The sequence below is a fragment of the Periplaneta americana genome, chromosome 8 (genome assembly GCF_040183065.1).
Source record: "Periplaneta americana isolate PAMFEO1 chromosome 8, P.americana_PAMFEO1_priV1, whole genome shotgun sequence".
In the NCBI taxonomy this organism is placed as follows: domain Eukaryota; kingdom Metazoa; phylum Arthropoda; class Insecta; order Blattodea; family Blattidae; genus Periplaneta; species Periplaneta americana.
Window position 1 is genome coordinate 33431851 of NC_091124.1, and position 22901 is coordinate 33454751.

The following is a 22901-nucleotide window of genomic DNA, read 5'->3' on the forward strand; positions in this document are numbered from 1 at the left end:
CAAATTAAAAATAGGCTATATTCCTTTGTGTTGAAATGAAACTAGTTCATATATTGCATCCTGGATTGTCTGTGATGTCTCAGAACAAAGATAATATTTCATCAACTTTCGAGCTCTATTTATCACCTGAGCCACACCTGTGTTCAAAAACAAGTTATTTCTTCTTGGTAGGATTCCTTTGCGGAGTTGAGGGTCTACCAGAGTTCATGCCTGCGTACTGATACTTGGCTTTCTTTTCTGATGGCTTCAAGATCTAGGAAAGAAAGAGGAAAATTAGTCTACCACAAACAGAAAATTATTTTAAAACAAAATCTCTCAATATGACCTCATTATGTTTATCAGTTACAGTTTCAAAATGTGTTACAGTTTGGAGAATAAGTTCCATACCTGAAATGAACACATCAGTGTCTCATCCACTGACATCATTCCACCTGCATTATCGAACTCCCCACAGTAATTAGGCGCTGAGAACAGTGTTACCAACTGACGTTTTGCGAAAAACTCATACCCATCTTCCACAACCTGCAAAGACAGTAACACTTTCCTCTTCATTCAATAGAGGGTGTTGGATTGAATATCTTGATCCAACTGTTTCCAGTGGTGTCATTCTAATTTTTAACAACTGGTTCTCTTCACTATTAACACAAATTTCCTAGTACTAATATAAAAAAAATATTAATTAGCAAGATAATAATAAGCGACTACAAACAAAGGAAAATTGCAATGCAACATACTACTAGAGCATTAATCAATCTTCTTAATGTATCCAGCTGTTTGCTGACAACATAAAGTCCACTATAATCCACTGCAGTTTATTAAGTTGTTTTTCACGAGAAATGAGGGGTATTTTGATCGGTGTTCATTACAGATGCCTGTTGCTAGTAGTCAGAGTTGGGGTGTAGTCAATATATACTGCAGGGCTGTGTCTTCTGCAAATGGTACTGATGATTTTAATTTACTTCTTTTGTGGTTTATGGATGGACAGTATAGAAGAATGTGTTCCAGATCTTCATCACGATTATTACACCACAGGCAAGTAGGATTATCAGAAATGTGAAATCGGTTTAGGTACAACTGAGTGACAATGTGACCTGTTCTGGCTCTTGTTAAAAATGTTTGAACATGTCTGCGCAAGTTTTTGTACATTTCCAGGTCATTTGGTTTCTTTTGTACAGACTGTAAAATTTTTCCTTTGTCAGAAGAGAGTCAATTGTTGATCCATAGGTTTATCAAATGAGACTTTACTGAAGCAAAAGCAATGGATAGAGATATCACTTGAAGGGGTCTTGGTTGCAAATAAGTTGCCTGTTTTGCAATATTATCGACTTTCTCGTTTCCAGGTATACCACAATGACTAGGTATTCATTGAAATGTTATTTCCTTTTGGAGTTCTTTTAGTTTACTTAGTTGTTTCTGAATTGGAATAATTCTATGTGCATAAAGGTTTGGTACATATTTAATTATATTAAATATAGGCCCCTTGGAGTCGGTAAGTATGCAAATAGATTTTTCAGAAATTTGAGTAACACACTGAAGAGCAGCATGAATGGCTAGCAATTCAGTGTCAAGACTGGAGGAGGATGAACATGGTATGAAATAATTTTCTTGATATTTTGGAATATAATACCCAGCTCCTGATGTCCCATTATTAGGATTTAGAGATCCATCTGTATAAATTTGAAGGTGATCCTTATATGTATTGCAGAGTAATTCCATGGAATCTAACTTAAGAATGTATGGAGGATCATTTTTGGAATGATTTCCTGGAATTTGTATGCTATGTTCTGGAATCACCCATTTCCATGGAGGAATTTCGTTCACAACTGGAGTTTTAGCAATGAGTGTGTCTGTGATATAGATTGGTATTTCTTCTTTTTTTATTTTATAGAAATTACACAGGATATCATCTGACAGTTTGAAAAACATCTGAGATCCGGATGAGGCTTGCAATTTTAAATGTATTTTAGAGCCTTTTGTAATATATAGTGTCTGAGTGGTTGAATAGTACATTCAATTTCTAGGGCAACAGTTGACGTGGTTTTTGGTACTCCTAGGCATAATCTTAAGGCTGAGTTTTGAAGAACAGAAATTTTTTGTAGATGAGTTGCTGACGCTCCTCCCCATATTTCACATCCATAGGTCAATTTTGATCGTATATAAGCATTATAAAACAGACGCATTGTCGTGATATCTGATCCCCATTTCCTATTAGCTATAATCTTCAAGAGATTTAATCGTGGTAGACACTGCGAAGCAACATTGGTTAAATGTGTTTTCCATAAAAAATTAATCCTGGAGGATTAAGAGTAATTTAAAAATTAGCAAATGCTGATTTGTGTCACAAAGTGAAGAATATTCACAACATTAAGTACGAGTAGCTTCGAATATCTGACCATAATGACACACTGTTTAACTTATATCATCTAGTGTTACATCAAGTTAATTTAACATTAAATGTTCAGCACAACAATGCCAATTCGTAGCAACACAGTATTACATTTTGTCTAGATCATTTTCGGAGTTGGTACAAAGTAGCAGAGTGAGTATTTCCATAAAAGACGAATATTTTCCCTGGATAAAAATACAATATGGCGTTAATAAAAGTGACGGTAATGTATGGTACTGAATATTTACCAATTTAACTTTTCACTTTCCAAAACGTCAATAACTGTATCTTCTATTTTACTTTTCTTAGACAGAACACTTTATAACACTTCATTTCACTACACATATTGTTTCCTGCGAATTAAATTGAAACATAAGAGCAACTTAAATGATACTACCGGTCCAACGACCAATGACAAAGGAAAGACACGGAAAAGAAGGGAGGGTGTTACATTTTTATATAATAGTCAATTCCCAAGTTACCTCCTTCCCATATGTAATAAGGAGAAAAATGCAGTTCTATGTCAAATTCTTCTAAAATGCTTGCTTATTACAACAAAAATATATGTGCAAGACTTAACTGAATCAAAATCAACAGAGTAATCAATATCATAAGAAAATGAATTCCTTTTCTTTTTTACCTGATGAGCCCGACAGATGAGGTCAAGATCGTGCCGATTCAGGAACTTACTAACAACATCTGCACCAAAAGTGAAGGAGACTCCACGATCATTTTCACCCCAGCCTTGGACATCCTTGTCAGGATCTGACCACAGCAGGTCACATAACAAACCTGTCGAGTACAAATGCAAACAATGTAACAACACAATATTTACAATAACCTCACACTTCATTCATAATTCTCCTAACTTGCTCCATCAAGAAAAGAATGCTACAGGATTATTCTACGAGATTTTAAGTTTTCATGATTGCGTTCAAAAGAATTCTGAACGTTTCAATCTGAGACTTACTATCCCCAATGTTTAAAAAATATTTGCAAATCTTATTATCTGATTAATTCTGCCCAAGACCTAAAGGGACGCTTATTCTGTTGGGTCTGCTATGCCTAGCTAGTTATGTATTATCCTCACAATGGAACCTGCAAGCAGTAGCAGTAACATTGGTAATCATATCACCTGCTCAGAAACTCAAGAATTCCGAAATCTTCATTAAAAACTCAGCTATTTAACCCAGAGTTGGAGTGTAGTCAATATATACTGCAGAGCTGTGTCTTCTGCAATAGGTATTGAAGGATGATTATGAAATTTCCCTAATACATCACTTTTGCATGTCTTGTAACCAACAGGTGTTTTGTATGATTTTGTGCAAAGGACTATGACCTTATTAAAACTTAAAAAGTATAAAATTACTGTCATGTAGAACTACGAACTGGTGATCCTGAACAGAGGAGTAAGTAATACATCTTAAAATGTCTACGAGGGTCATTTCATATGTCATGGCAACTACAGTCTGTTCCGTTTGGGTATGGATAATATTAATTTATTATTACAAAGCTATTATGATAGTAGGAAAAATTTCTTGCTGGTTATATTATGATTAAAAGATGGGAGTTTCCATATATGACAATCAACAATGAAAGGACAAATGAAAATCGTAGATGATTAAAATGGCTACTATAAATCAACAGTGGGCACAATGTGTTCTTTGATATGCTAAATTTGAGTGTTAAAAGAGTTCAAAGGGAATTTCGACGTGAGTATGGTGTGCATAAAGTACCTAAATTTACTTACAAATTGCTTTTAAGGAACCCGAAGGTTCATTGCCGCCCTCACATAAGCCCGCCAGCGGTCCCTATCCTGTGCAAGATTAATCCAGCCTCTATCATCATACCCCACCTCTCTCAAATCCATTTTAATATTATCCTCCCATCTACGTCTCGGCCTCCCTAAAGGTCTTTTTCCCTCCGGTCTCCCAACTAACACTCTATATGCATTTCTGGATTCGCCCATACGTGCTACATACCCTGCCCATCTCAAACATCTGGATTTAATGTTCCTAATTATGTCAGGTGAAGAATACAATGCATGCAGTTCTGTGTTGTGTAACTTTCTCCATTCTCCTGTAACTTCATCCCTCTTAGCCCCAAATATTTTCCTAAGCACCTTATTCTCAAACACCCTTAACCTATGTTCCTCTCTCAGAGCGAGAGTCCAAGTTTCACAACCACACAGAAGAACCGGTAATATAACTGTTTTATAAATTCTAACTTTCAGATTTTTGGACAGCAGACTGGATGATAAGAGCTTCTCAACCGAATAATAACACGCATTTCCCATATTTATTCTGCGTTTAATTTCCTCCCGAGTGTCATTTATATTTGTTACTGTTGCTCCAAGATATTTGAATTTTTCCACCTCTTCGAAGGATAAATCTCCAATTTTTATATTTCCATTTCGTACAATATTCTGGTCACGAGACAATCATATACTTTGTCTTTTCGGGATCGCTTTACTTGCTTCAAGTAAAATTTCCGTACGATTCCATAATGTTATGGTATCGAACATTTGTAGAAACAGGTTCTGTATTAAAAAAAACATGCAGGAGGTCGCAGACGAAACCTAGTATGAGAAGCAACTATCTCTTGGCTTGGTCCCCAAATTCCCCAGATCTAACCCCTCTTGACTTCTTCGTGTGGGGTTTTGTTAAAGACAATGTCTATTCACAGAAAGCCAGGAACAATGATGATCTGAGAGTAAAAATTACACAAGCTTTTCAACAAATCACCCCTTTTCTGTTACAAAGGACATGGGCTGAATTGCATCATCATTATGAGTTGCGTAGGGTGTGCAATGAGGGTCATGTTGAGCTCTGAGGAATCTCCCATCTTTCAGTGTTGTATGAACAAAGTTTCAACAAATAAAGTTCAGTAGTAAATGCTTTACAGTGTTTTTATTTTATCAATCCTGTATATTATATCAGCCCATAAAGCTGCAGAAATAGAAATTTACTATATGCGATTGAAGGTCACTGGAATGTGCTTCGCAATGCTAGTACCAAATTGGGTCCGGGTACAGGAGACAATTGGTAAGGGAAACTGAGAGATGCGTAAATAGAAATCATTGTTTTATTATGCACAAAAGGAAACAAAGTACATTACTCGCAGCTAACACCCTTCAAAATAATCCCCCAAGGCTTCCACACATCTTTCCCAACGATGGCATTGAATACCATCGGCTATGTGCGATTCGTCTACGTGTACCACCTCTCATCAAAACGCTGTTAAGATGTCCTCCCTGTTTGCAAATTGCTTCCCATGCTTCAACTGCAGAATGAGATCAATATCACATGGACTGAGATCAGGCGAGTAGGGAGGATGTTCCAAGATCTCCCAACCCCACCACTGTAATGCTTCTCATAGCTCAGAATGACACTGACGAGCATATCTACCACGAAGAACTGCAATTTTCACGTATGACCGCTGTTCAACTTCACTTACATCTATCTTGGAGCACAGCTCTAGCATACCAACTTTTGCGTGTGCTGTCAACTAACCACCAATGCACACAGATGCAATCTGACAGCGACATCCTGTACAGTGTACAATGGGTTCTCAAACATATAAACTGAACTAAAAACATTTTCGGTTATTCAGAAGATATAACATAGTTGCCATGACTTATGAAATGACCCTCATATATTTAATAATTTGTTGCTGAAGCTGTTTCTGTTGCTTCGCATTAACGAGAATGATAACCTTGCATTGCCAGTAAGTACTGCCTTGCCTGCTGACATCACATACACCATATGGCAGTTCACTCTGACTGGATCACTCAGTATTTGGGTTCAGAAATAAGCATGAAGACCACTAGATGACTAATGACTTATAACTTTCTATGTAAAGAAAATCTAATAAATCTGGATATTGTACAGTTTCATTATATTGGAATTTCAGTGTATCTCAAATAGTGTAATATCCACAGGTTGGACTCAACTCCTTCATACCAATGTCTACTCACCAGTGTCCGGGACATCAGTCGGCCTCATTATGCGCCTAATTTGTTCCATGCCCTGAAGATCTGGACTCAATCCACCATGGCAACAGAATATCTTCTCATCAATTATGGCCGCAATTGGCAAACAGTTGAAGCAATCTGTAAAAGTCTTCCACAGCTTGATGTTATACCGGCGTTTGCCTATAAAATGCATTGAAATTGTCTCTTTAGTAATTCATCACTAACCATTTCACTGTTCAGAGAATGTTACGGAGCTAAAATACCACCAGGATTTGTTCATATTTGATACTAATGACAAAACTGATAGTTTAATACTCTAATTTTATTATTATTATTATTATTATTAAAGCTGTTATTAAAGATAATGCAATAATTGTATATTTTTACTAAAAGTTCATATTTTTTGTAACTTATCTTAAAATTGCATTATGTATTCAGCCGATGTAGTGATTATTTTGAAAGTTATTTAGCATTGTAAAATGAAACTGACTAGACTTAGATAATCTTAGAAAGTCCGTATTTTAAGAAAAATTTGTTACAAGGGAAAGGACGGAAATAATTCAGTTTGAAATAATGGCCCTTCATTTTAACAAGGGGCACAATGTGATTTACCTTTAACTGTGCTGTAGATTAGTACGAAGTCCAAAAACGGAATGCTACTTTAAAATGTACTCTGTTTATTTATTAATAAACTTGTTTTATTGTATTACAGTGAAACCTCTCCTTACGGACACCTCCAAGGTACTGACACTCCTCATATATGGACAGATTTTTATGTCCCAACTGAAATAATATAGAAATAATGATAAATTGAACTCTCGTTTACAAACACTCTCAGATATGGACACGGACAGCTGTTTCACAGTCCTAAAGCTTGCTTTACCTCCTGATTGTGGACAGAATTTGGATTTCAAGACCTAATGTGTTACAAAAATGGAAAATTTAGTTTTGAGAACTGTACAGAAATTGCTTGTAATAAAAGAATACAATAAGGGTCTCGTAGGCTACCACTAGCCCAGCTGGCTACCCCTTGTTAGCTGGAAGCAGGTGGATAAACAAAGTCATAAAATTTAACCTGTCTGATGGGTCCAAGGTTTCCACGATCGTGAAATTCTATTTGACACATGACAGGGTTAGTAGGATTATTCTCTTCACTTCAATCAGTTGTTCTGTTTCGAAAGACATGGCACCTGAACGTAAAAGTTAAGTTGAAAACTGTAAATTACAGTACTGCATAACTGTAGACCTAGAATAAAATTGCATGGCACAGTACTGTACTTTCCTTTTTTGGTCTTATCTACTGTAGTTAGAAGTTGAAAAGAATTTAGAATTAAACTGCAGTAATACATTTCATTTAAAGCGTGAAGGGATACATAATGCATATTATAAATTTACTGTTAGATTGGGGAGCCTCCCTCTCAATAAAGGACACCTCCCAGATGCGGACAGATTGTTACGTCCCTACGATGTCCGTAAATGAGAGGTTTCATTGTATTTATTAATATTATTAATTACGTTCAAATTTCAAAGGCAAACGATGTTGTCAACATAACAGTTAAAAAGTACTGCCAGTTGTAGCATTTGTCAGTACCGAAATTCGAAACAAAGTTGCAAAATTCAACCTGACAACTATAATATCACTATAATCCACTAGTGTATGCAGTAATAGGAGGAAAATTGTTAAGTTTCACCCTTTATAGAATAAGAAGACTTAGACTATAAATGGTTCCATCTTTTATGGAAAAGATTAAAGACTGAAGTATACTGTGTTTGGTGGTCACAGTATGTTACTGTCAAGTGACAATGGTATTAATAACTGCATTATAAAACCTTCTCCAGAAAAACAGTCTCACAATCCCCTACCCTTAGGGTGACCCGATTCACACCGATAAAAAAAGAGGACACAAAACTTCAAAATGGAGGACAATGTTCGAAAAAAAGAGGACAGAAAATATGTACTTAGATTTAGGCTAAGACCTAAATTATACTTTAATTTACGTTTCAATATCTATTTTATTACAAAATATTTACAGTACAGATTTAGGCTTATATCATACTTAAAAGTACATTAACATTGCTGATTTACTTCCATAAAAACCACAATAAATTTAAATGTGATCCTTATGAATACCATACGAGACAAAACTACAGTTTCTTTCTAAATACTCCCAAATGCCACACAACTGCTGGATTAAAACACAGCAGAAATTTTGGACCCAAAATATATAATGAATTAATTAGAGCTTACCCTGAGCTAAGTACACTTAACACACATAGATTTAAGAAACAAATCAGAGTAATTATTTAATTGTTTAAGCTAATTGAGTTAAAAATTTATACTCTAATATTTATGTACTTTTGTATTTTCTATTTGTATATAGACCCTATTATTACATGCTGTATTATTTTACCATTTATTAATGTTATTGTGTTGAATGAACTCTCTTAATTTTGTGATATATTTTGTATAACTGATCTGAACTGCGCCTGAGCACGAGCTTCTGCTCTTTCGGGCTGCAATGCCTAATGTAGCTCAAGTGTAAAGTATTAAATAAATAAATAAATGAAATAAATAAACATGTTACGTAAAAAAAATCTATTTTATTACAATATAATTATGATAAAACTTAATAATAATTGTTTTACAGTTAGCTACATATAAAAGTCAAGGGAACTATAATTATATATTAAAGATGACAGAAAATATCTTCGGAATGTGTATTATATGACTTTCTTGTGTTAAATTCTATTGTACCTGGTTTACATGTTTCGACCTGTTATTGGTCTTCCTCAGAACTCCTGTAGAACTATGTAGAAAATATCTATTTAGATTTACATTCGCACCTCGATCTCTCGATTTACTAGCTACCTGTGAGCAACAACCATAACATGGAGGAGCAAAGAGAGTTATGATCATTGGCAAAGAATATATTCCGTCGATGCTGTTGCCACCTACAGGCACATTACTTGAAAAAGGCTTTAAATCAGATAATTTCAAAATATCAGGCATATAAACAAGTTATGAAAAGGAGGACATTTCTTAATTTTTAAAAAAATCTGCCTGGACCCTGGACAAAGGCCTAAAAAGGAGGACATGTCCGGAAAAAAGAGGACATCTGGTCACCCTACCTACTCTAGTGTTTTTTCACCAAAATTTAGGGGAGAGGGGAGAGGGAATTACACAATACTATGCAGTAAAACCTAAAATGAACTGTAACAGTAGCACTGAAATCTCATCTCTGGTTACATTTCTTAAACATAATTAGCCTACTTCTATTAACTTGTAGAAACTTACATTCGTCATAAAAGCCATATATCCTGTTGATGCTGGCACACTCATGGTTTCCTCGGAGAAGAAAGAAGTTCTCAGGATATTTGATCTTGTAAGCAAGCAGAAGACAGATTGTCTCCAGTGACTGTTTTCCTCTGTCTACGTAATCTCCAAGAAACAAGTAATTTGCTTCTGGTGGAAATCCTCCATACTCGAATAGACGCAGCAAGTCAGTGTACTGACCGTGTATATCACCTGTGAAAGAAACAAATAGTAAATCAGATGGAGAACAACAGTAACATCTGGGGCCTCAAAACATCAGAATCCTCGAGTTATGAATACATAATCAGATATAATTGAAAATATAGCCTAGTTTGCTTTTTAACGTTACAAAGTCATAACCAGACAGTATTGAGATGCTTCATTCAATTATAATCTTCCAGACGAATGTTAGACTATGAGGCAAGTTACAGTTTTGATTCATGATTGTGTCGAAAAGGTTATGTGTTTTGAAATACAATTGAGTTCAGGATAAATCATGAACACACCCCACCACAAAAGAAACCAGAAGATAGCGCAGGAACTCACTAGACTTCGGATAATGACGAATACCAGTTAGCAACTAGTCAGCCAGGTATTTTTTCTAATATTAACACAGTGAAGAAGTTATAAAGTTGATCAGTGATTATACAAGTGTTAAAAGAGTATATTCAACAATGAAGAAAAAAATATATTCATATTTATAAATACAGAACAGTTAAATATTCGAAATCTCCTGTGAATACAACTAATCTTGTTATAAATAAACTTCTTCTGATTTATAATAATAATAATAATAATAATAATAATAATAATAATAATAATAATAATAGCACGTATGGGCGAATCCAGAAATACATATAGAGTGTTAGTTGGGCGGCTGGAGGGAAAAAGACCTTTGGGGAGGCCGAGACGTAGATGGGAAGATAATATTAAAATGGATTTGAGGGAAGTGGGATATGATGATAGAGACTCGATTAATCTTGCTCAGGATAGGGACCAATGGCGGGCTTATGTGAGGGCGGCAATGAACCTCCGGGTTCGTTAAAAGCCAGTAAGTAAGTAAGTAAGTAAGTAATAATAATAATAATAATAATAATAATAATAATAATGAGATAATTTAAATATTTATTATGAGCTATATATAACCATTAAACATTGAGAAACTTGAAACAGCTATTAACAAAAATTCTTAGAAAAATATTTCGTTAGTCTATTCTTAAATTGGTTAGATGTCTGACAGTCCCTGACATTAATCGGTAGGGAATTCCACAGTCGAAGAGCAGCCACAGTGAAAGAAGATGAATATGAGGATGTTCGATGGGAGGGAATGGATAATAATGAGGAGTGTTGTGATCGTGTGCCTAGATTAGGTGGGTGGATAAATTTTGAAAACGAGACGCAAGATAGGAGGTCCTGCGCCGTGGTCTAAGGCATCCTGCCTAGGACTCGTGTTACGGAATGCGCGCTGGTTTGAGTCCTCATGGGGGAAGAAATTTTCTCATGAAATTTCGGCCAGTGTATGGGACCGGTGCCCACCCAGTATCGTGATGCACTTGGGGAGCTAAGATGACAGGCGAAAATTCGGTTTCGCAAACCAGCTATAACGGCTGGGAGGATCATCGTGATAACCACACGATACCTCCATTCTGGTTGGATGATCGTCCACCTCTTCTTTGGCATATGAATGTGAGGCCAGCAGCCGGCTGGTCGGTCTTGGCCCTTCATGGGCTGTAGTGTCACGGAAGATAGACAGGAGTGGAGAAATGCAATATGTGAAAGGGGAAGGAAAGACAGTGGATTTTCCTACAATCTTCTAGTCGGAGCCAGGACAACATTTCGAGGGCGAATATTGCAGACGAAACGCATATTATAACCTTTCAGAACGGCCCCAAGGTTCACTCAGCCTTCTATAAAATTGAGTACCGGGTCTTTCCCGGGGGTAAAAGGCGGTCAGAGCGTGGTGCCGACCACATCATCTCATTCTAGTGCCGAAGTCATGGAAAGCATGGGGCTCTACCTCCATGCCCCCCAAGTGCCTTCATGGCATGTTACGGGGATACCTTTACCTTTTTACACATATTATAAACACGCAGTCTCTGCGCCAAAGTAACACTTAGGTCAGTAAACAGAATATATAGAGATTTAAAGTTTCTCAAAAAGAGATTGAAACTTTATTTATGTGAAAGGACATAAATATTATATTTTTAATTAATTTTATCGTGATTGTATTTAATTACATTTCTTGTATCTCAAATGACTATGTTTATATGTACAGCAAAAAACGTAAATAAAACTATCAACTACGTGGTTTAAAACAGGTTCCATGTTTAGTTCTTTATTATTATATCATTTCTTTTGACGTCCTATTTCTTATAACATTAGAAACCGACCTGTCAATATCTTCAAAACCCTCTTGTCTTCTCTCTCCAAAAAATATTTCATTATTACGAAATTTTGCATCATTAATATTCATAAAACTATGTGCCTATACTGAAGGAATGACTGGTCACTTCACACAAATTGAAATGTATGTACAAACCAACAGTTATGTAAAGACCTAATTCATCTACTTTCCTCAGACAATTAATTCACTTAACAACTCTTTTCTAAGTGATGCAGTCATGTGTTAATGATCACAATGAAGTGTTGTTTACTAAGCTCTAGGGAAATACCATACAGCACAGCCAAGGTCGGCTCAGCACGCTAGTATTGAGATGCGAGGAAACAGAACGGGAGAGTAGGCCAACAAGAAATGCATACATCATAAATATTACAAGTGCCAATAACATCTACAGCCTGCAGCAATAACACTCTTAAGGCACTATCTCCTCATACGCCAATTATCAGAATACTTCTTTCCAGAGTTTTCTAAGCGATTCCTTCATTTGTTCTTACGTCTTTTTAAATGTTAAAAATATCAGTCACCAATCAGAGATGGAAACCTGGATTCACTTCTTAATGTCCTCAAATTTAATCTTAACTAAAGAGTGCTTTATTGGGTTTTCTAATAACACTTTCATTTCCATCATCATCATTGTCGTCGTCGTAACTAGGCTCATCAACCCTTCTGTATTTCACAGGATCTTCGATATTTCGTCTCATTTTATTGCGATCTTTAATCCCCTTTATTTTTCTAGTTCTTTTTCGAATTTTTTATACTAAGGCCGTGTCTCAAAGCTCAAGTCTACACTACACACTAGTGACTAGCAACTAGGTGACTTGTAAACTACACACTAGAGAGCTTTGGACATGTATGCTTGAAATATGACCTTCTTCACAGATTATTTTTCTAAAAAAAACCATGACATCACGGTCCAGCACTGAATTAAGAGGGCAGTGTCCTCATGCAGTTTCATTACGAATTATGTGGAAAAGATAAGGGCTTAATATATTGCAATAATGTTTAAAACATTGTACAGAAGGTGCTAACAATGCCAGTGTTCAAAGTTAACGTATTATTCTACATTATATTTACATTATTTCACTTCCAAAGCATTTTCAGATTTCATAACCCCAATTGCTGATGAGGTATCCATGTTTATTTAGTGAACAAGCAAGCATTTTCGTTTACTAGCTACTACGGACTTGATTGCTATGCACTATGTAGCTTTGGATCATAACTTCTGACGTCACATCCGGCTATTTAGTCAACAATCTAGTTCACTTAAGCTGAAAATGTAGCTTTGAGACACGGCCTAAGTTACATACGAGAGCTATTCAGAAATCAACTTCCGATTGGCTACAAAAAAAATACAATGTTACAAACTATTTATTGCCTGGAAAACGTTCCTATTTTCAACATAGTTGCTATATATTTTTATTTTTGTAAGTTATTTTACTACGCTTTATCAACAACTTAGGTTATTTAGCGTCTGAATGAGATGAAGGTGATAATGCCAGTGAAATGAGTCCGGGGTCCAACACCGAAAGTTACCCGGCATTTGCTCATATTGGGTTGAGGGAAAACCCCGGAAAAACCTCAACCAGGTAACTTGCCCCGACCGGAAATCGAACCCGGGCCACCTGGTTTCGCGGCAGTTGCTATATAAATTCAAGCTCTTGTCACTAGCATGGGACTAGCTTGTGTATTCCTTCTTCTTGCTCAACAGTCTGGACTATGATAAATTTACAACAAAAAGTAAAAATAATTATTCATGTATTTATTGTTATTTAGTCATAATAATCACCCTTAGCAACGTGATTCTCAAACAATATTAATTGTCTGTCTCATTTGATAATTTAGTAATAAAAAAATCGTCTGAAATTCTTGAATTTAAGCATCACTGTATATTTTTAGCTGGGTTTGCAGTCGAAGTCCTACCCTTGCGCAGAACACTGAATGAATGAATGAATGAATGAATGAATGAATGAATGAATGAATGAATGAACGAATGTATGTATGTTTTCAATGTGTAATGTACGTTCTTTATTTTTGTTTATTTATTTTTACAAAAATCACATTTCATGTGCATCATTCTCTTATAAACCGATTCGTAGATACTGATTATGAACAAAATCCGTCCAATAGTTTAGAAAAATCACTGTATACAGACAGACTAGTAATAAAATTACTACTTTGAGTGCACCAATTAAAAAAAATTGACTTGTACATGTTGAATATGAACAAAATTCGTCCACGAGATTAGAATAAATTACTGTACACAGACAGCATGTCCAAAACCACTATTTTTCAATATCAGTAATGTCGAAAAATGTGTATTGCCATAAAAATCTCTGAATTGATATTTCGTAGAATCACAATGCTTAATTTTATACTTCGTATAAATGAGAAAGTAAAAATTAAATGATGTAAGTTAATGTTAACAGTCTTTATCAATTTGTAAGTTAAACTTGTTAGAAATAGCTAGAAGTTCAATGAAATGAAGGGAGAATTTGGAGCTCTAGATTCACCATTGGTCAGTTCCTCTGGATTTACGTTGCACAGCATAAGTAACTGGATACACTTAGAGTTAACTTTCATGCCTTAGTGTGTGTTATGCGGACTGTTTATAGCAATAAATTTCTGCGAACTGAGAGTTGATATAAAACATGTGTGTGCATTTATTACACAAAGTGATGTCAGTTACCAGATTTCAATGACCTTGAAACAAATCTTCATTGTAAAAAATACAGTTCCGAGAGAAGCAACAGTGTCGTGTCACTAGACAGATGTTTCTTGGACTATTTCCACAATACTTAACCAATTCCACAAAATATAACACACTTTATTGTCCTGTGTTCACTGTCTCTTTTAAAACACAGGCTAATGAAATAGGCTAAATGCAAACTGACAGTTTCAAAATATGCTTTCACCCCATAACAAAGATTTAACAGTATTTTAGTGCATTTTTTGTGGGATATAAAGTCGCAAAGAATCATTAAAATATGGGATAAGGAAATATAGTTATTAAGTTTGTTGCCTTGCATTGATATTTTTAATATCATTACAATAAAACAGTAAAAAAAAATTCTATCTACTAGATAACAGTGCATGCTAGCATCGCAGTAAGGCAACAACACTATAAAGCCAGATGGTTGCAGGTTCGATTCCTGATGGGGTCATGGATTTTCTCATTGATCTAATACTTCCAGTGACACTACGGTCTTGGATTTTACTCAGCCTCTAACAGAATCGAATTGAGTAAAGGTAATAAGCACATAGGACTGACATCCCTACTGCTATTAATGCCTCTGTCTGTAAAGATAGGAGCCATAATCTCTGGCCTGATTTGGCCTGTAATGGGACTGGCTTTACCTTACCAGATAACAGACTGAGTATTTTGTTACGAACTTATTCAGTAATTTTATAAAGTTTCTCCTAGATTAGAATAACTCTTCTCGGGTTCTCAGCCAGGTGAGTTGGAGATTAGCTTCCAAGCTTTCGACGGCTAGCTCTGCCATCTTCTTCAGGGACGAAGTGAAGAAGATGGCAGAGCTAGCCGTCGAAAGCTTGGAAGCTAATCTCCAACTTACCTGGCTGAGAACCCGAGAAGAGTTATTCTACATCAAACGCCGGGAAAGCCTCAAGTCATACACTTTCTCCTAGATTGTTTTCCTCAAAGAGAGAGGTTTAATTCTGCTAGCATGCAATCGCATTGCTTGACATGATGTGTAGTCGTAACTGCATGCTAAGAAACGCTATCGTCCATTGCTGTGGAGTAACGATTAGCATGCCTGACTGTGAAACGAGCAAGCTCAGGTTCAAATCTTGGTTGGGACAAGTTACCTGGTTGAGTTTTTTCTGGGGTTTCTCATCAACCCAATAAGAGCAAATGCTGGGTAACTTTCAGCGCTGGACCCTGGACTCATTTTGCTGGTATTATCACCTTCATCTCATTCAGACGCTAGATAACCTTAGCAGTTGATAAAGCGCCATAAAATAACCAATTAAAAATGCTATCAATATACAATCATTTTGGACAACTTACTGTTGAATCTTTAGGTAGCTTCGTGTCAAATATTTATTCGTGTAATAGACACACTTTTTTTTTCTATAATCTGTTGATTACAAATTCAGGCTGTATATTATATTCGAGGAAAAAATTTTAGGGGAATAAATTATAACTATCTGACATCCCATGTGATAATCACAGTTGGTTTCGATATCGGACTTTCAGAGCAGTAATAATGTAAAGTGCGTAACATACGAAATGAATAAAAAAAGTAGCACAATATAACCTAAAATTGAATACAAATAAAGCAAAACACAACCAATCACAGTCCACTTTTGCATTTTAAAAAGAATCAATCGTAATAAATTAACTCTGTTTTAAAAATTTAAACATGAGCAGTGCATCCAACATTACAATATATTGTATATTACCATAGACAGCAATTGAAAATGTAATGCGTAAATTATGCGGGGATATTTTTCCCTTCATATTACTGTCAAAAATTGGTGTGTACATTATGTGATGGCATCTATTACGCAAGTAAACACGGTATTATTTGATAATGCATTGCTTCTATGATTCTCATGTTGTTGCTATTTCGGTAGAGTATAAAACCTACAGCTGTACACTTGTGATAACCAGGGTTAGGATTATTAAGTGCGCATCTTTTTTTTGGGGGGGTGGGGTGGGGGGGTTAGAGAAAACTCTGAAAGAAACCAGTGTGTGAAATGTTACTTTCAGATGTGAATGGAGGCAATTTTTCAGCACTTTCCACCCCCCCCCCCTTTTTGGGATCTTTATCTCTTCTTCATCTCGCTCTGCTCTTAATCAACTTTTCTACCGTTTTACTGCTAAGTTACTTATTAATTTTTTTTTACATCACACTTTATCATTTAATTTACTTTTGAACTTCATTACATTGCAATTTGTAATAGATTACATATCATGGTAGTGAACACAGGACTAAAAGCAACGCACACTTGCAACAACGGAAAATTCCACTCGTTGACCGTTGTTAGGTTGCCTTCACTATATAGATCTATACTTTTTAGTTTACTTAGTTATTTAATAACGCTGTATCAACTACAAGGTTATTTAGCGTCAATGGGATTGGTGATAGCGAGATGAAGCCGAGGATTCGCCACAGATTACCGGAAATTTGTCTTATAGTTGGGGGAAACCTCGGAAAAACCCAACCGGGAATCGAATCCGCACCCAAACACAACTCTGGAACGACAGGCAAGAGCCTTAGTCAACTGAGTTATGCCAATGGTATTAGATCTATTTGTGAACCAACAATGTATTTCTAATTTAAATTTTAATCGTCTTAATTTCACTGGAATCAATAGGCTCCTGTCAGTGAATTTAAATTTGTTGCTTAAGTTTAATACAAGATTTCATCATGTCCAAAGTGTCCAAATCCCTATTTTTCATGCTGTCTCAGGATTTCATCGAAACTGATGGAACTGTTAAACAATGCACTGTTTTGTCTGATGAATGCTACTGGTATGTAACATACTGAATAGTGCTACTGACTAGACTATATTATAAAGATGTACATAGTTTCAAACGAGTTGATTTCAATTCGGTAAAATACGAGGGAGAGCAATTGCCAAAATAGTTGCGTGAAATATCACCTTTTAACCACTTTTTTTTTGTCTTATTTTATCACTTTTCCCTCCATTTTCTTTTCTATGAAAATTGTCCCTAAAATTCTAATCCTGATGAGAACATTTCTTTCTGTATTTTTTTCGGCACCATTCATCACACATATTAACAACCACTCCTATCAGCTTAAGTAACGCAATTTTCATTTTGCAAGCATAGCAGGCAATGTACGTCAGCAAAATACTCCTTTCCTCAAGTCACAATTTCATAACAGTCTCTCTGCCCGAAATTAATACTTTCTTTTCACTAAGGAAAATATCAGTCATGAACTTTCAGAGAGAAGTCAAACAATTTCTTTTTTTTTTTACTTATGCTGATAGCTCGCTCACTTTTACCACTGAAACCACTTAATTCGATTTGCATGCTTTTACCAGGATATGACCTAAGATTCACCTCTGATACGAAGTTCAATTATGTATGAACTATCAAGAATAATCATTTCAATTCACACACTTCAGTCTCATGATTTTAGATTAAACGTGATCATGCATACTGATATGAATAACACTTCACAACAACTATTATCCAGACATCTCGTAATAATGAATGATTGAAATTAATCACTAATGATGCCGTTATCTCTAACAAAACTTGATAAAAAGAAAGCAATATTATGAACACCAGGAAGATGGCAGCTTTTCAGACTAGTACTAAAACTATTATATTTCATGTACATCATTCCCTGATAAATTGACTAGTAGATATTGAATATGAACAAAATCCGTCCAATAGTTTAGTAGAAATCGCTGTACAAGACAGACTAGTACTAAAATTATTATATTTCATGTACATCATTCCCTGATACATTGACTAGTAGATATTGAATATGAACAAAATCCGTACAATAGTTTAGTAGAAATTGCTGTACACAGACAGACTAGTATTAAAACTATTATATTTCATGTACAGCATTCCCTGATAAATTGACTAGTAGATATTGAATATGAACAAAATCCGTCCAATAGTTTAGTAGAAATCGCTGTACACAGACAGACTAGTACTAAAATTATTATATTTCATGTACATCATTCCCTGATAAATTGACTAGTAGATATTGAATATGAACAAAATCCGTCCAATAGTTTAGTAGAAATCGCTGTACACAGACAGACTAGTACTAAAACTATTATATTTCATGTACATCACTCCCTGATAAATTGACTAGTAGATATTGAATATGAACAAAATCCGTCCAATAGTTCAGTAGAAATCGCTGTACACAGACACACTAGTACTAAAATTATTATATTTCATGTACATCATTCCCTGATAAATTGACTAGTAGATATTGAATATGAACAAAATCCGTACAATAGTTTAGTAGAAATTGCTGTACACAGACAGACTAGTATTAAAACTGTTATATTTCATGTACATCATTCCCTGATAAATTGACTAGTAGATATTGAATATGAACAAAATCCGTCCAATAGTTTAGTAGAAATCGCTGTACACAGACAGACTAGTACTAAAATTATTATATTTCATGTACATCATTCCCTGATAAATTGACTAGTAGATATTGAATATGAACAAAATCCGTCCAATAGTTTAGTAGAAATCGCTGTACACAGACAGACTAGTACTAAAACTATTATATTTCATGTACATCATTCCCTGATAAATTGACTAGTAGATATTGAATATGAACAAAATCCGTCCAATAGTTTAGTAGAAATCGCTGTACACAGACAGACTAGTACTAAAATTATTATATTTCATGTACATCATTCCCTGATAAATTGACTAGTAGATATTGAATATGAACAAAATCCGTACAATAGTTTAGTAGAAATTGCTGTACACAGACAGACTAGTATTAAAACTATTATATTTCATGTACATCATTCCCTGATAAATTGACTAGTAGATATTGAATATGAACAAAATCCGTCCAATAGTTTAGTAGAAATCGCTGTACACAGACAGACTAGTACTAAAACTATTATATTTCATGTACATCATTCCCTGATAAATTGACTAGTAGATATTGAATATGAACAAAATCCGTCCAATAGTTTAGTAGAAATCGCTGTACACAGACAGACTAGTACTAAAACTATTATATTTCATGTACATCATTCCCTGATAAATTGACTAGTAGATATTGAATATGAGCAAAATCCGTCCAATAGTTTAATAGAAATCACTGTACACAGACAGACTAGTACTAAAATTATTATATTTCATGTACATCATTCCCTGATAAATTGACTCGTAAATACTGAATATGAATAAAATCCGTCCAATAGTTTAGTAGAAATCGCTATACACAGACAGACTAGTACTAAAATTATTATATTTCATGTACATCATTCCCTGATAAATTGACTCGTAAATACTGAATATGAATAAAATCCGTCCAATAGTTTAGCAGAAATCGTTGTACACAGACAGACTAGTACTAAAATTATTATATTTCATGTACATCATTCCCTGATAAATTGACTAGTAGATATTGAATATGAACAAAATCCGTCCAATAGTTTAGTAGAAATCGCTGTACACAGACAGACTAGTACTAAAATTATTATATTTCATGTACATCATTCCCTGATAAATTGACTAGTAGATATTGGATATGAACAAAATCCGTCCAATAGTTTAGTAGAAATTGCTGTACAGAGACAGACTAGTATTAAAACTATTATATTTCATGTACATCATTCCCTGATAAATTGACTAGTAGATATTGAATATGAACAAAATCCGTCCAATAGTTTAGTAGAAATCGCTGTACACAGACAGACTAGTACTAAAATTATTATATTTCATGTACATCATTCCCTGATAAATTGACTAGTAGATACTGAATATGAATAAAATCCGTCCAATAGTTTAGCAGAAATCGTTGTACACAGACAAACTAGTACTAAAATTATTATATTTCATGTACATCATTCCCTGATAAATTGACTAGTAGATATTGAATATGAACAAAATCCGTCCAATAGTTTAGTAGAAATCGCTGTACACAGACAGACTAGTACTAAAACTATTATATTTCATGTACATCTTTCCCTGATAAATTGACTAGTAGATATTGAATATGAACAAAATCCGTCCAATAGTTTAGTAGAAATCGCTGTACACAGACTAGCCTAGTACTAAAACTATTATATTTCATGTACATCATTCCCTGATAAATTGACTAGTAAATATTGAATATGAACAAAATCCGTACAATAGTTTAGTAGAAATCGCTGTACACAGACTAGCCTAGTACTAAAACTATTATATTTCATGTACATCTTTCCCTGATAAATTGACTAGTAGATATTGAATATGAACAAAATCCGTCCAATAGTTTAGTAGAAATCGCTGTACACAGACAGACTAGTACTAAAATTATTATATTTCATGTACATCATTCCCTGATAAATTGACTAGTAGATACTGAATATGAATAAAATCCGTCCAATAGTTTAGCAGAAATCGTTGTACACAGACAGACTAGTACTAAAATTATTATATTTCATGTACATCATTCCCTGATAAATTGACTAGTAGATATTGAATATGAACAAAATCCGTCCAATAGTTTAGTAGAAATCGCTGTACACAGACAGACTAGTAATAAAACTATTATATTTCATGTACATCTTTCCCTGATAAATTGACTAGTAGATATTGAATATGAACAAAATCCGTCCAATAGTTTAGCAGAAATCGCTGTACACAGACTAGCCTAGTACTAAAACTATTATATTTCATGTACATCATTCCCTGATAAATTGACTAGTAGATATTGAATATGAACAAAATCCGTCCAATAGTTTAGTAGAAATCGCTGTACACAGACTAGCCTAGTACTAAAACTATTATATTTCATGTACATCTTTCCCTGATAAATTGACTAGTAGATATTGAATATGAACAAAATCCGTCCAATAGTTTAGTAGAAATCGCTGCACACAGACAGACTAGTACTAAAATTATTATATTTCATGTACATCATTCCCTGATAAATTGACTAGTAGATATTGAATATGAACAAAATCCGTCCAATAGCTTAGTAGAAATTGCTGTGCATGAGAAACAAAGAGACAGTGCCTGAAACCACTTTTCGGTATCAGTGAGGGTGAGACATGTAGTAATCTTTTTAAACACGGTCATTACAAATTAGACTTCAATATCACAAAACAAAAGGGTTGCACACATTAATTAAAACAAACATTATATTCTTTCAGTGAAGCATAGAACATCTATAAAAACCTTGACAGAATCAACAAGATTAAATCAACCAAGGTAAAATGCTGGAACACACACAATGCTAGTGTTAATATTCTTCCGATGCTTTGATCCCTTTCAATAACTCGAAGTCAAGTCAAGTGTAAACATCTCTCGACATGATTGATTACAGTTTGGTTCCATTTGAAGTTCAGCTTTGATGGGATAAAAAAAGTTTTACAGGCATAAAAAACGTGTTAAAGAAAAAAAAGCGTAATCTAGCAATCCTGTGTATCATACATGTTACATATTAACAGCCTTTACAGGCAAGAATGACAAAATAGGCTATACCAACTTCACAATTCAAACTGCAAAAGAAAATAGTGTTGTTGATTAAAACTGAATTAGTACAGTACCAATATTAAAGATACAGTAGAACCTCTATTATCCGTGGTAAGGGTGTGGAGTGAACAGTTAATCGAAAAAAATCGGATAATCCGTACCATATAAGGTTTTAATAAATTAAGTGCATAATACAGTTTCCTAATTTCCTCCGTGGTCTTGTGTTTTTAACACGCCAGATAGTGGCTCAGACGTTCACTAATTTAAGTATGGTTTTCAACGACAGATTTTTAAGGGCCAAGGAAACCCTTTATGACGTCTGTCTGTAGAAAGACAGGAATAGTACAGGTCTCATGTTGTAGATTTACATACTTATTACACTTCATACTTACTTACAAATGGCTTTTAAGGAACCAGCAAGTTCATTGCCGCCCTCACATAAGCCCACCATCAGTCCCTATCCTGAGCAAGATTAATCCAGTCTCTACCATCATATCCCACCTCCCTCAAATCCATTTTAATATTATCCTCCAATCTATGTCTCGGCCTCACAAAGGTCTTTTTCTCTCTGGTCTCCCCAGTAGCACTCTATATGCATTTCTGGATTCGCACATATGTGCTACATGCCCTGCCCATCTCAAACATCTGGATTTAATA

General features: G+C 34.8%; 1 protein-coding gene across 2 annotated transcripts in view; it reads right to left on the minus strand.

The window, feature by feature from the left end:
- The window catches only part of LOC138704642 (serine/threonine-protein phosphatase PP1-beta catalytic subunit), a 49625-nt gene that overhangs the window by 20698 nt on the left and 6026 nt on the right, over positions 1-22901 (minus strand). Inside the window, exons 3-7 of one of the 2 annotated variants that reach the window (XM_069832730.1) lie at positions 9655-9885; positions 6363-6539; positions 3027-3178; positions 388-522; positions 138-253 (exon numbers count right to left, since the gene is read on the minus strand). In XM_069832730.1, coding sequence (XP_069688831.1) covers positions 155-253; positions 388-522; positions 3027-3178; positions 6363-6539; positions 9655-9885 — 794 coding nt within the window. In that variant the 3' untranslated portion in view covers positions 138-154. Of the gene's footprint in view, positions 1-126; positions 254-387; positions 523-3026; positions 3179-6362; positions 6540-9654; positions 9886-22901 lie in introns of both variants that reach the window. The other variant, XM_069832731.1, reaches the window with a different exon arrangement.